Source organism: Carcharodon carcharias, chromosome 2 (genome assembly GCF_017639515.1).
Source record: "Carcharodon carcharias isolate sCarCar2 chromosome 2, sCarCar2.pri, whole genome shotgun sequence".
Taxonomy (NCBI): Eukaryota; Metazoa; Chordata; class Chondrichthyes; order Lamniformes; family Lamnidae; genus Carcharodon; species Carcharodon carcharias.
The window spans coordinates 85,600,538-85,613,389 of NC_054468.1; the positions used below are offsets into that span (position 1 = coordinate 85,600,538).

Sequence of the window (12,852 nt, forward strand, 5' to 3'; positions counted from 1 at the left end):
GTTTGGTGCTTAAAATAAACAGGTGCAGTGGTAATACGCTTCACTTGGATAGCTTCGTTAGTGTAAGTTTTCAATTTGGCTGAAGTCTACTCCAAATTCAATTGTTGAGTACCCTTGTTTAAATAATTGAAGGTGTGCTCTCCCACTACAGTAGTTGAAGCACCAGTGTCCACTTCCATCTTTAAAGGTTTTCTGTTTACCTGCACAGTAACAGTGATTGGCTCTGTCTTCCCTACTTTTACATTAAAAAGGGAGTAAATATCAGAATTGGTGGTTTCTGGTCGTTCCACCTTAGGTACTTCAATTGACTTAGTTTGCAGCCTGGGAGTGTGTCTCAATCTTGCTTTACAATGCCCTCTTTTATGGCACAGCACCCCACCTCTTTAAAACAGCAAGTTTCAGGAGTATGATTGCTTCCACATCAGTAACAATTTATTTTCAGATTAGCTGCTGAGCTGTTTCCTGTATTTATTTTAAATTTTCGAGTAGAGGGGACTGTCTCCTGCTTCACGGTGGAGTCCTGGCTTTTTGTGCCACACCCAGGTGTTTGTTCCCAACCCAACTAGAAAATGGTTCCATTTTGTGCATTTTGTATAGCCTGCACATCCCATTCAGTGCTTTCCATCACGAACACTATTTCCAATGTTTTTTTAAATTCGAGGTTTACTTCAACTAATAAGCATCATTGAACGGCATCATCTTGCACACTGTAGACCAAATGAGCCCTGAACATATCACTTAGGGTTTCCCCCAAATCACAGTATTCAGTCAGTTGTTTCAAATATATGTAGCAATGGTCTCCCCCAGGAATCTAACCCCTCGAATTAAACCTGAACCCCTACATAGTGACTGAGGGTTTGGGTTGAAAGTGTCCCTTAATGAGGTCTACCAATTTACTGAAGGTCTTTGAATAGGGGGCATTCAGGGCCATCAAACTTCAGATTAAATTATAGATTTTACTCCTGCAAATGCTTAGGACAATTGCGCTCCTCTTTTCCTCCCCCATCATTTCATTTGCCTGGAAATAGAACCTGAGGTGTTCTACATATTGACACCAATCTGCTGTGGATGGTTTGAAGGGGTCAATCCTGCTAAAATGTGTCATATCTGGTGAGTATATCTTCCTTTGCTTCTGTTTAAACAAGATACTTACAGTCACTGGGCAAGGGACAATGCTGGACCCAATTTATCTTCATTATCAGTTTTTTATGGACTTGATTTTCCAGACAGGTTTCTCATTAGAAACAACAAACTTTAGTTATGGGCTGCAGCAGCAGTTACATGCTTCCATCCAGCTCCACAACTAGAAAAAGAACTCCCACTCTAAGGTTCCCCACACTTCAGTGAGTGATTCGTTCATACTGTCACATGATACTATACAATACAATAAGTCTTAAAGCTACAATTACTACAGAAAGAAATACAGAAAAAAAGAAAGAACAATTATATAGTGGCCTTACATAATTTCAAGATATCACAAAGTGCTTCACAGCCAATGAAGTATTTTTTCTAAGTGGACTCATGGTTTTAATGTAGGGAATCATGGCAGCCGATTTGCACAAAGCAAGGTCCCATAAAAGTAATGAGATAAATGACCAGATAATCTTTTGTGATTATGTTGGTTGGGAGGCAAAGATGTCCATGGGAAGTCCCTTTCCTCTTCTTTGAATGGAACCGTTAAATATTTTACATCCATCAGAAAGGTGAAGGGGACCATGTTTTAATTTCTCAACTGAAAGACAGCTCCTCCAACAGTGCACAACTTCCTCAGAGGGAAGATGCTGCTAGACTCAAGGGTCAGTGTGAATTCTGTGCTAAAATCCTTTCATGAGGCTTGAACTCAAAACCCTCTGACTGAGAGATGAGAATGCTACCACTGGCCCAAAGCGAGTACCTGCTTGGTACAGTCTAGAAAGGAGAAGCTGGTTAGCTACTCTAAACTATCTGATAAGCATTGCTCTGGTTTGCTAATTAACAGGTTACAACTTGTTTCCTCTGGTGGCCTCAGAGCAGTGAGGAAAGAAAATTGCATAGTATGTTCTTTTAAGCAACACTTCGATAACCGGCAACTAGTTTCAAGTTTGTCTAGGGCCCTGTTTTTCTAGCCCAGCTGACTGAGAAGTGTGAAAACTAAGATCAAGCACATTTCAGGATATCTTTTTTCAAGGAATCTCTTTAATTCATGGATTTTGCTCAGCTTCCAACATGCAGGAGTTTAAAGGAACAAAGAAGTAATGTCAGTACAGGCAGCCATTGCATACAGACTCATTTCAAGGAAACTGTGAAAATATAATCATCTGCCCTATCTGAATTTAATGTTTTAAAGTGGTTTCTTGTATTTAGAAGCAAGTGCAATATGGTAGACACCACCCTCCTTTACCAATTTGTCTAATGTATAATGCACCTTATGATGTGATATTGGAGCTAGATGGTTTCAGGATTGATCCCTACCCCTCTCTGAGGTTAGGGCAACCTGAAAGATTGATCTTTGAATGTAGATGACAAAGACCTGTCCAATTTCTGCACAAATCACGCATCACGTTGCATTGCTGCAGATCAGTGGTTGATCACTGAAAGCAAGTGCTTAGCCTTTTATGACCAGAGGATATCCCAAAGTGCAGCTAATGGAGTACTTTTTTGAAGTGTAGTCACTTGTAACATATGAAATGCAGCAACAAATTTGTGCACAGCAAGGTCCCATACAGCATTGTGGTTGTGTTTACTGAGGGATACATTTCAGCCAGAATCCTGCAGACAACTCCACAGCTCTTCATTGAATACTGTTTTGGGATCTTTAAGTTCCAACTAAACTCAGTTAATACCTCAACTGAAAGCTAACATCTCTGATCGTTCAGCACTCCCTCAGCACTGCACTGAAGTGTCAGCATGGACCTAGTATAGATGTGTTGAGGTATGTTTATGCAGCATATTTAAGGCAATTGGTGTATTGATAGGCATCGCTATCTGTATATTACACTGCAATGCTCCCAGTAGAAGTGATTTCATTTGTTATTTTGTCTATGCTGCTACTCTGGAATCTGTGCCATTTGTATTGTAAAGCCCCCACAGCAGCAGAAAAATTGCAATCTCCACTGTGCAGCTGGTTAAATGTCACCACTGTAGCTTTTGTTTTCTGGCTGTGCATCTTCCCTAATTTCAGACTGCTTGCACAGCCTGAATCTCCAACACATCAATGTGACGCTGTAGTCTTAGATGAAAAATGGAGGCCGGAAATTAGGTCTGTTAGGGGGAAAAAAGAAAAGAGAGGAAAACTGAAAGCTAATTGGAGGTCACGTACCGATTTGTCACGGGTAGTCTTTTTGAAGACAATGTTTTTAGGAGCTGTAGGTGGAGAGTTCATCTTGGCAATGACCACACTGGGAGCAGGGATACTCTGGGTCTGGTCGTTGCTCATCTTTCCTGGTGTGTTGTGATGGAATAGACTGAGAAGCAAAAAAGGTAAAAAAGAAATGGTAAATACACAAAGGCACATTCTCATTATGGCATTATTCTGTTAAAAAAGACTTCCCTTTAAAAAGATTGAAGACTGGTTAATGATAATGCTAGAAGGCAAGTGACTTGTTCATACATCAGATAATAACAGTTGCTGAAATGATGGAGAAGGAATTCAATAAACGGCCTAAGCCGTCATTTCTAACCTTTAGTCATTAACTGAGTAACTTCCTGTACATCATGCAGTGTCCCCATTTTATTTTTAGGGTTAATACTCAGGCATTATTCTTGTGCTCTTTGCCAAACACCACTTGTGTAAACAAGCTCTCACTTGCTACCAACTGAAGTGTGACCTTATATACACGCATATGCATGTAAACTCGGTAATATAGGTCAGAGTTTTACATCCCTCGCTGAGAGTGGGCTGTTAGGTTTGGGGGATAATAGTGGGTTGGATGTTGGACACAAGCATGCCCATCACCTGCCCATCTCCACTGGAATTTTACCAGCTGCGGGGAGCTGGTGGGCGGCTCGCCCACCCTTGAGCCAATTGAGGCCTTTCAGTGGCCAAACAATGGTCACTTAAGCTCTCCTTCCACAGTCGCTCGTAATTTACTAACAGCAGTGGGGAGTGGCGGTGTTGCTCCTGACACGCGATGAGACCACCAGGTGTATCCTGGCAGCCTGACCATTGGCTTGGAGATGGGTCCCTCCTGTTCGGGCATTCTGGGGCCCCTTGAGGGCCCACCCATTTGAAAGACCTGGCCCCGTTTGATCACCCTGCTCAGCCTTCTGATTGCCACCAACACCCCAATCTCACCTTGCAACCCTGCCTTACTTGCCTGTTTCTCTGGCCTCCATCACTGCTCTAATTGGGGACTTGCTTCAGTCCCAGCAGTGGCTCCAATGGTGCTGCTGGGACTGCAGAACTGTGGCCCTCCAATTAGCTGGCAGCTTTTGGAGGTGGGATAACCTATCTTGGAGGGACTTCAGCCATTTAAATGCCTGATAACCATAAAATCCAGCCATGACTTCCAGGGCCAGTGAAGGCTGGCTCGCCTTGACTTGCCAATCAATGGATGGGAACACCATCCCACTTTAGATTCCAGCCATATGCTCAGGTCAAATAGAAATCTTTCTAACTTACAGGCTATGACATACTCATTCCCGTGTTCTTTCAAAAGTCAATAATAAACATTCCATCAGACAATGTGACTCAGGTTATAAATTTTAAATCAGATATAATAGCAATAAAAATTATACAGACATAAGAAATCAATACAGTTGATTACAGAATTTGCTTGGGCAAAATAAACCAAAAGTGATAACTCTCACTAACTCCCCTAACTTCCAAAACCTGGATCACCATCTATAATACATGTGTAGCTGAGATGATACAATTAAGGGGAAACTACATAAGCATGTGAAGGAGAAGGGATAAAAGGTTATGTTGATCTTGAGCCCCACATTCTCAACAATATTTGTGTAACGAAGTTTCTTCTGAATTCCCTATTTGATTTCTCGGTGACTATCATATCAATTGCCTTGGGTTTTGCTCTACCCTACAAGTGGAAATATTCTGCTCGTTCTACTCTTCAAAATATTTCATAATTTTGAAGATCTTTATCAGGTCATCCCTCAGCCTTCTCTCTTAATGGAACAGGAGACCAGGCCTGTTCATCCTTTCCTGATAGGTATAACCACACAGTTCTGAAATCATCCTTGTTAAGCTTTTTTACACTCTCTCCAGTTCTTCTATACTCTTTTTCTAATATGATGAGCAGAACTGCACACAATACTCCAAGTGTGGTCTATGCAACGTTCAATACAGGTTTAGCATAACTTCTCTACTTCTCAATTTCATCCTTTTACAAATAGATACTGATGTTTGGTTTGCTTCTTTAAAGACCTAACTAATCTGTATTGCTCTTTTAAGTGATTTGTGCATGTATACTACTAGACCCCTTTGCTCCTCTATCCTGTTTAGATTTGTATTTTCTAAATTAAATGTGACCACATTATTTTTCTCATCAAAATGTAATACTTCAATTCTCAGTATTGGCATGTATGTGCAAATTATATGCTCATTCTGCAAGTTAAGGCATGGGCAGAATTTTACCCTTGGCATGCGGGCTCGGCAGGGGCAGTCAGGAAGCTAACTGCTGCCCACGATCGGGCCCAGAAGGCAATTTCACACTGGCAAGCCAATTAAGGCTACCTGTGCAGGCGGAGGGAGGAGGGCGAGCGGGCCAAGCGCGAACCTTGCACATGCTCGTGAGTGCATGCTACATAATCTCCCTGAGGCACGGAACTGCCTCGGGGAGATGAAGGCATATGAAAAATAGAAAAATAAAAAAAAATGTAGTGAAACATGTCCCCTCAGGGACATATTATTAATGAAAAATGAAAGTTTTTATTTTGATATTATTTGCTTTTGGAAACCTCATCGTGCCCACGAATGAAGTTTCCAAAAAAGTGCAAAGGCTACTTAGTATTTTCACCTGCCTACCAACCATAAGGTTGGGCAGGCAACGAAAAATTTATTTCAATTAACTTTTTAATGACCTTAATAAGCCTCTTAATCATTGGAGGGTGTGCTGCCGACTCCGGCCCGCACCCACCAATGGAAATTTTGTGCGAATGCCTGATGAATTTGAGACATTTGAATACACGTCACAGTATTCTAAAACATGGCACAGCATTCAAGAGCGTGGGAAATTTTAAGAAAAAGCCCATTGGGTCCAGCAAACCATATCCCTTGACCTTGTCTGTCTACCTTCTCACCAGATTCATCAAACCCACCTACTACCTTCTCACCTCATTCTACAGTTCCTTCTCTCAAAAGGAACACATATGATTCTCTTCTGGTCCAATTTGAATGTTTCAAAATCCTTCCCTGCGAACCTACTCCATCATTTACCCTTTGGGTGATAAAGTTTTCCTGACTCTCCTTCTTAGTCTTAACTTCAATTCCCCAAGGATTTGAACCCCTTGTCACAGGGAACAATGTTCCTGAATCAATTTTGTTAATTCCTTTAATAATTCTGAAAATTTTGGTTACAGCTACCTAACATCTCCTCATTCCTGACTTTCTCAACCTTAAAATAAAAGTTATAGTAAAATTGCACTTTCGGAGCCTTTTATAGATTAACACTGCTGGAATTGAATAGTACAGGCAAAATATTTAATAATCATTCAAAATTAAAATATTTCACCTTTTATTTCATGATTTTTCTATAATTATTCTGTTTACTTGCTATGAAACAAGCAGCTGACACAGATACAGAAAAGCCATGTAAAACCATGCAACATGCTAGTTCTCATCTCCCAAGGCAGAATTTTACATTTGGCTTGTGGGCGCACGCCTGATACACTGGAACATAACATGATGCACGATGGCATCAGGCATGCGTCTCGATATCATCCCGTTGTCTTGTGATATTTCATTCAGCGGGCGCGCGCCAGAGTTGGCTGCCGATAATTGAAAGGCCTAATAACAAACTAATTAACTTCAAATTTATGCTATCTGTCCAACCTAATGGTTGGGCAAAAAGGCCAAGCGGCCTTTATGTTTTTTAGGAAACCTCATCCACAAGCGGGATAAGGTTTCCTAAAGCTATTACAAATTAAATAAAATCTTTATTTGAAAAATAAAAACATGTCCCATCTCATGTGACACAGTCACATGAGGAGGCATGTTTCATTAAATTTTTAATGTATTTATTTTTTTTGAAAAGCATTTCAATCTCCCTGAGGCAGCTTTGTGCCTCAGGGAGATTGCAGCCCTCTTTCGCGCGTGTGTGCGAAAAAGCACTGGACCCGACTCTCCCTCCTGCCCCCGTCCACACAGGTAGCGCTCAGCGCTACTGCTCGCAATCCATGCTGGGCGGGCCTTAATTGGTGGTCAGCTCTGCAACTGCCCACACCGATCCCATCTGACCAATGTAAAATCCTGGCCCCAGTTTATCAATCAGCCTGATTTAACATAGGACAGGTACATTTTAACAGAATACCTTAAACAGCCAACTTCAATCTGGAACTGAAAGACCAACAGTGTCTTGACAATTCCAGTTCTTCCTTCAGATATCTCAGTCAGTGAGCGGGACGAACCTTTGTCTTAAGATGAACTATTGAAATACTTACTGATAGTTGCAGGTCAGCGATTGTACAAATTTGTAGTCATTACATGTGTCAGCACCTGAGTGGATTACAGTTTGTGATAAGGAGACAATGTAATTACAGCAAATCCTGCCCAAGGTTACAACTCCATATTATAAAGCTTCTTTTAATAATCTTTTAATTGTCCTATTGTACGCAAAAGATTTACAATTTCCTCTTTCCACGAATTTCTGAGCAGAATATGGTGGAGGAAAGAAAGGGACCATTTTCCCACCCACTCGTGACCTTCATTAGTCTTGTAATAATGTGCAAATGATGAACAGCTGTCGCTGACAGATTTGCCCAGGGAAGGTCCATCTAATCAATTTGAAAGTCTTGACATTTGTTTTGAGTTTATGCCAGTTCTACAGCGGATGCAAGAATGCTGGTGTGTTACAGCCATTCTTCATCCCCATTGCAGGTGAGCACTACCTAGGAATCTTGCTAAAATTATAACAAGACCACAAAGTTGGAAAATTGGTTGAGGTCAGAAGTGCATTTTTGTGGTGGGGAGAAGTCCTGTCACACTGGAGACGCATCCCAATTCCTGTAGCACAGGGGTAGGGAACCCTTGGCCCAGGGGCCGGATCTGGCCCATTGTACTTTTTCATCCAGCCCGTAGGGAGATTTCAAAATCCCAGCCCTGTGCCACTCCGTGTGCTGCAGTCTGGGCCAGCTGCCACCATGTTCTAATGCCTGAGCCTTGGCCGCAGTCACCAGAGGCCCAGGCTGTGGGGAGAGGATAAGAGAGCGAAGCCTGAGATCCAGGAGCAGGAACACAGGGTAGGGATGGGAAGCTCAGGTGGCGAAGTGTGAGTAACCCGGACAGCCACAGTGGGTGACCAACTCAAGTGCCTTAATAGGAAAGATCTGAGAACAGATGTCCAGGTCAATCATGACTAGGACAGTCAGATTGATGTGTGCTGTCGGGGAAGATGAGAATAAAGGAGGACAGGAAAAATTAATTTTATACCATGGAACAGAAAGAAGACAAACAAGTACTTTAGCATTCTTTATCTGTTTCTAATAACTTCCTATTAAGTTGTCTGCTTTTCAACAGGACAGTCAGTGTTCTAAATATTCAGATCTCAACTCAGAGAACTTAATTTCCCAGATAGATATGACAACAGAGATACAATCTTTTCCAGGATAGAGGAACTTTTTGGGATAACGCAGAAATTAGAAGTTCCACACTATAGACTTTATAGTGGGTAACCTGGGGCGGGGAAGAAAGGGACCAGGTCACCTGACTCCATCACAGAGAGAGATGTAGATAGAGTGGGAAAGGAGAGAGAGACACACACTGACAAAATGGAAAAGGAGAGAGACAGAGAGAGAGAATGGGAAAGGAAAGCAAGCAAAATGTTGAGCTGAATTTCAGGAGTGCTGTGATTGAGACACAGAAGCTGTGCTACTCATCAAGGAAAAGTGAACTCAGCCGCTGCTTTAATGCTGCTCTCTCCTGGCCTAGCCCAAACTGTCATTAGTCAGTGCAACAATGGCTGGTCTTGGTCACTATCCATTCAGGTTTTTGGTCTTTGAAATAAGATAAATCTAGCAATTTCCCATAATGTGTGCTCTATTAGGATAATAAGCAATAAAATTCATGATTTTCTTCCTGTGATCATAGCCTGGTTGCTTGTTGATCAAATGTAAGCTCTTTGATTGTTCATAAAGGGAATATTATTGGATTAGGGCCTGTAGGGCTATGAATTTCAGCAATATGGCTCTGTGTTTTGGGAAATCCAGCCAGGTGATAGAACGTAGAGCTCCTTTGTGCTGCTCGCTGTTTTCAATAAGAAATTAGTAAAGTCACTTGCACGATCAAATAAGGCATCTGTTATGGTCATCGTGCATCAGTGAATTGAAAGGTTGGAGAATTTGACAGTTGTTAGCTGATTGATATCCCGGTTCTGTGAGTGAGTTGCAAGTCTGGCAGCTAGGGACAGCTAGAGATCTTTAGGTGAGATTTTCAACTTGCTGCCTTGGGCATAAAACTGGTGTTGTAGATTGGTAATAGAAACTGCATTCATGGGAAGAAACAGTTCCACTCACTTCATGTGCACCTGATGTATGATACATTATGCATGTGAATGGCCTGGTAGCAGTCATGATTTACTGTGCCACAGTTATTTGAAGGAGCAGGAAGACTTAACAGATGGATGCTTGAGGTCCAAAGATATCCTTTTCAGCCCCAGCCCATGCCCTTACACATTGCCACAAGCAAGGGTTGAAAGCTTATATCTAGAGGATATGGGGAGAAAGCTGGAGCAGGCTCTTGTGTTGGATGATCAGCCATGATCATAATGAATGGCTTGAAGGGCTGAATGGTCTACTCCTGCTCCTATTTCCTATGTTTCTATGTTAAAACGGAATAAGAGGCTCAGATAGCCACTAGGATCATGCTCAAAACAGAGCAGTGGAATGGTTCAGAATTTGGACAGAGTGATTTCCACTTTCTGAGAATTATGTGTTGGTGCAGCCATTGGGAACTATGCAAAGCAGCATGTTGCAAAAGGTTGGATGAGTCCAGTAACCTCACATTATAAACGGCCACGATGATTTCATTGCAGTTCACTATGGGGCATATGAACATATAAATTAAGAGTAGGAGCAGATCATTCAGCCCTTCAAGCCTCCTCTGCCATTCAATAAGATCATGGTTTGCATACGAGCAAATCTGTGGTGAGTCCTCAAAACCAGTTACCCATCAGCTCATCAGTGATTTTCCCACTACCATTGGAAACTGAGGGCATGGGGTGGAATTTGATTTTTGGTTATAGTGTATAACAGCCAATATTGGATCAATTAGAAAGGAAAGTTATACAAGGTGTATATTAAGCAGCCAATCTGCCATCCACCCATTTTAGATGGTCACCAAAAGTTATAATTATCCTCTGGTGAATGTGTTCTGTCACTTCCAACTTCACCAAGCTTGGGGATAAGGCAGAGAGGAACTTTCAGCATCAAACTGGTGTGATTGTTCCACTATTGTTGATTATTTGTGTAATCAATGACTTCAGACACTAGAAAGAAAAGCACACACAGGGAAGTTTAATTCAGCAGAACTTATTATCTACACTGTCCACTGTAAGAATAGATTATCTGGCTTGGAGAACAGATTTGTTGTGCTGGAGCTCCTCTTACCCTACTTCTGTTTTAAAATACAGTGGCTAACTCAGCCATTTTATACTTGCTCATTGCATTAATGGTTAATTCTGCAGCCATTCCTACATTCCTCTATCTCCATTCAGCCCCACTACTGTTCTCTCCAAAAGAGAACATAACTGAGTGGATTCCCTTATTATAAAGAAATGCTTGCATTTATAACACCACATTTCATGACCTCAGGATGTACCAAAGCAGCTTACAGTCAGTGAAATACTTTAGAAGTGCAGTCACTGTTGTAATGTAGATCTCCTTGTAGCTAATATGCACGTTCAAGTCCTACAAATAGCAATGAGATCATAACCCCCAGTTAGTCTGTTTTAGTAGTGTTCGTTGAAGGATAATATTGATTAAGATGCATGAAGAACTCCCGCAATGGTGCCATATGATCTGTTATGTCCACCCAATAGGGTAGATGGGTCCTCAGTTTAACACCTCATTCAAAAGGTGCAGCATTTCCTCAGAACTGCATTGAAGTTATCTGACTAAACTGTAATTTTGTCACAAAGAACACTCGTTTCCCATGCCAATTAGCAATTTATAAAAATTCATTTACAGGATGTGGATGTCATTGGCTAGGCCAGCATCTATTACCCATCCCTAATTGCCCTTGAGAAGGCAGTGGTGAGCTGCCTTCTTGAACCGCTGCAGTCCATGTGGTGTAGGTACACCCACAGTACTGTTAGCAGGGGGAGTTCCAGGATTTTGACCCAGCAACAGCGAAGGAATGGTGATATATTTCCAAGTCAGGGTGGTGAGTGACTTGGAGGGGAACTTCCAGGTGGCAGTGTTACCATGCATCGGCTGCCCTTTGCCTTCTAGATGGTAATGGTTGTGAGTTTGGAAGGTGCTGCCTAAGGACTCTTGGTGAGTTTCTACAGTGCATCTTGTAGATGGTACACGCTGCTGCCACTGTTCGTTGGTAGTGGAGGGAGTGAATGCTTGTGGAAGGGGTGCCAATCAAGCAGGCTGCTTTGTCCTGGATTGTGTCAAGCTTCTTGAGTGTTGCTGGAGCTGCACTCATCCAGGCAAGTGGAGAATATTCCATCACATTCCTGACTTGTGCCTTGTAGATGACGGACAGGCTTTAGGGAGTCAGGAAGTGAGTTAGTGGCCACAGGATTCCTAGTCTCTGACCTGCTCTTGTAGCCACAGTATTTATATGCCTAGTCCAGTTTAGTTTTGGGTCAATGGTAACCCTTAGGATGTTGATAGTGGGGGATCCAGCAACAGTAGTGCCATTTTAATGTCAAGGGGCAACCATCTTGTTGGGGATGGTCATTGCCTGGCTCTTGTGTGGCCCAAATGTTACTTGCCAGTTGTCAGCCCAAGCCTGGATATTGTCCAGGTCTTGCTATATTTGGACATGGACAATTAAGCCAATTAAGAATGCTAGTATCTACACAATTGAAATATATCCTGAATTACTACACAATTGAAATATATCCTGAATTAAGTGATTCATTCACATGAGCATGACCTAGTTAAAACTGTTGGTGTTGGCATCACAGTAAAAGATCACTTTTAGTTCAAAAGTTCATTGGCATCCATCTTTGGTGTATGTTAAATTGTTGCCAAAATCTCACCTGCTTGCACCAGACAAGTACCACATCGTAAAAGTTTTTATGTGTCCAGACATTCCAGTTTTGCCGGGATAGTCCAGGTTTTTCACTAAATGTCCCAGTGTCCCATCAGTTTTCTCCAAATTGCTCAAATGTCCTGGTCTTCAGCTCCCTTGAGACCCCTGCCCTTTAGCCCACTCTGCAAGTTCAATTTACTGTTGGCAAACCCAAAAAACCCACTTGTGCTGTGCTGCATTGCACCTTGGGAATCTGAATGCTGCTCCCTCATGACCATTAAATGGCTGCGCCCTGACGCTCCCTCATGTGCAGAAATCATTCTCACTGGCATGCAGAGCTGGGGGTTATCAGTCTCTGGGTGATGACAGAAGATTGACAGCAGTGTCCGCCAACTGCAAGCCACACTTGATGAGGTAGTCAGATGGTACCCATTGGTAAATCACCAATCATTGCTATGGAAGATGGCAGGCAAGTTTGGTTGTGCCGTGGCACA

The 12,852-nt window shown here is 42.2% G+C and overlaps 1 protein-coding gene across 1 annotated transcript in view; it reads right to left on the reverse strand.

Annotated features, from left to right (window-relative positions):
• Window positions 1–12,391, reverse strand: part of LOC121287738 (beta-arrestin-1-like) — a 53,650-nt gene extending 41,259 nt beyond the window's left edge. The window contains exons 1-2 of the mRNA XM_041205627.1: window positions 12,366–12,391; window positions 3,299–3,443 (exon numbers count right to left, since the gene is read on the reverse strand). Of these exons, the coding sequence (XP_041061561.1) occupies window positions 3,299–3,443; window positions 12,366–12,391 (171 nt within the window). The remainder of the gene's footprint in view (window positions 1–3,298; window positions 3,444–12,365) is intronic.
• Between the last annotated feature and the right edge of the window lie 461 nt (window positions 12,392–12,852).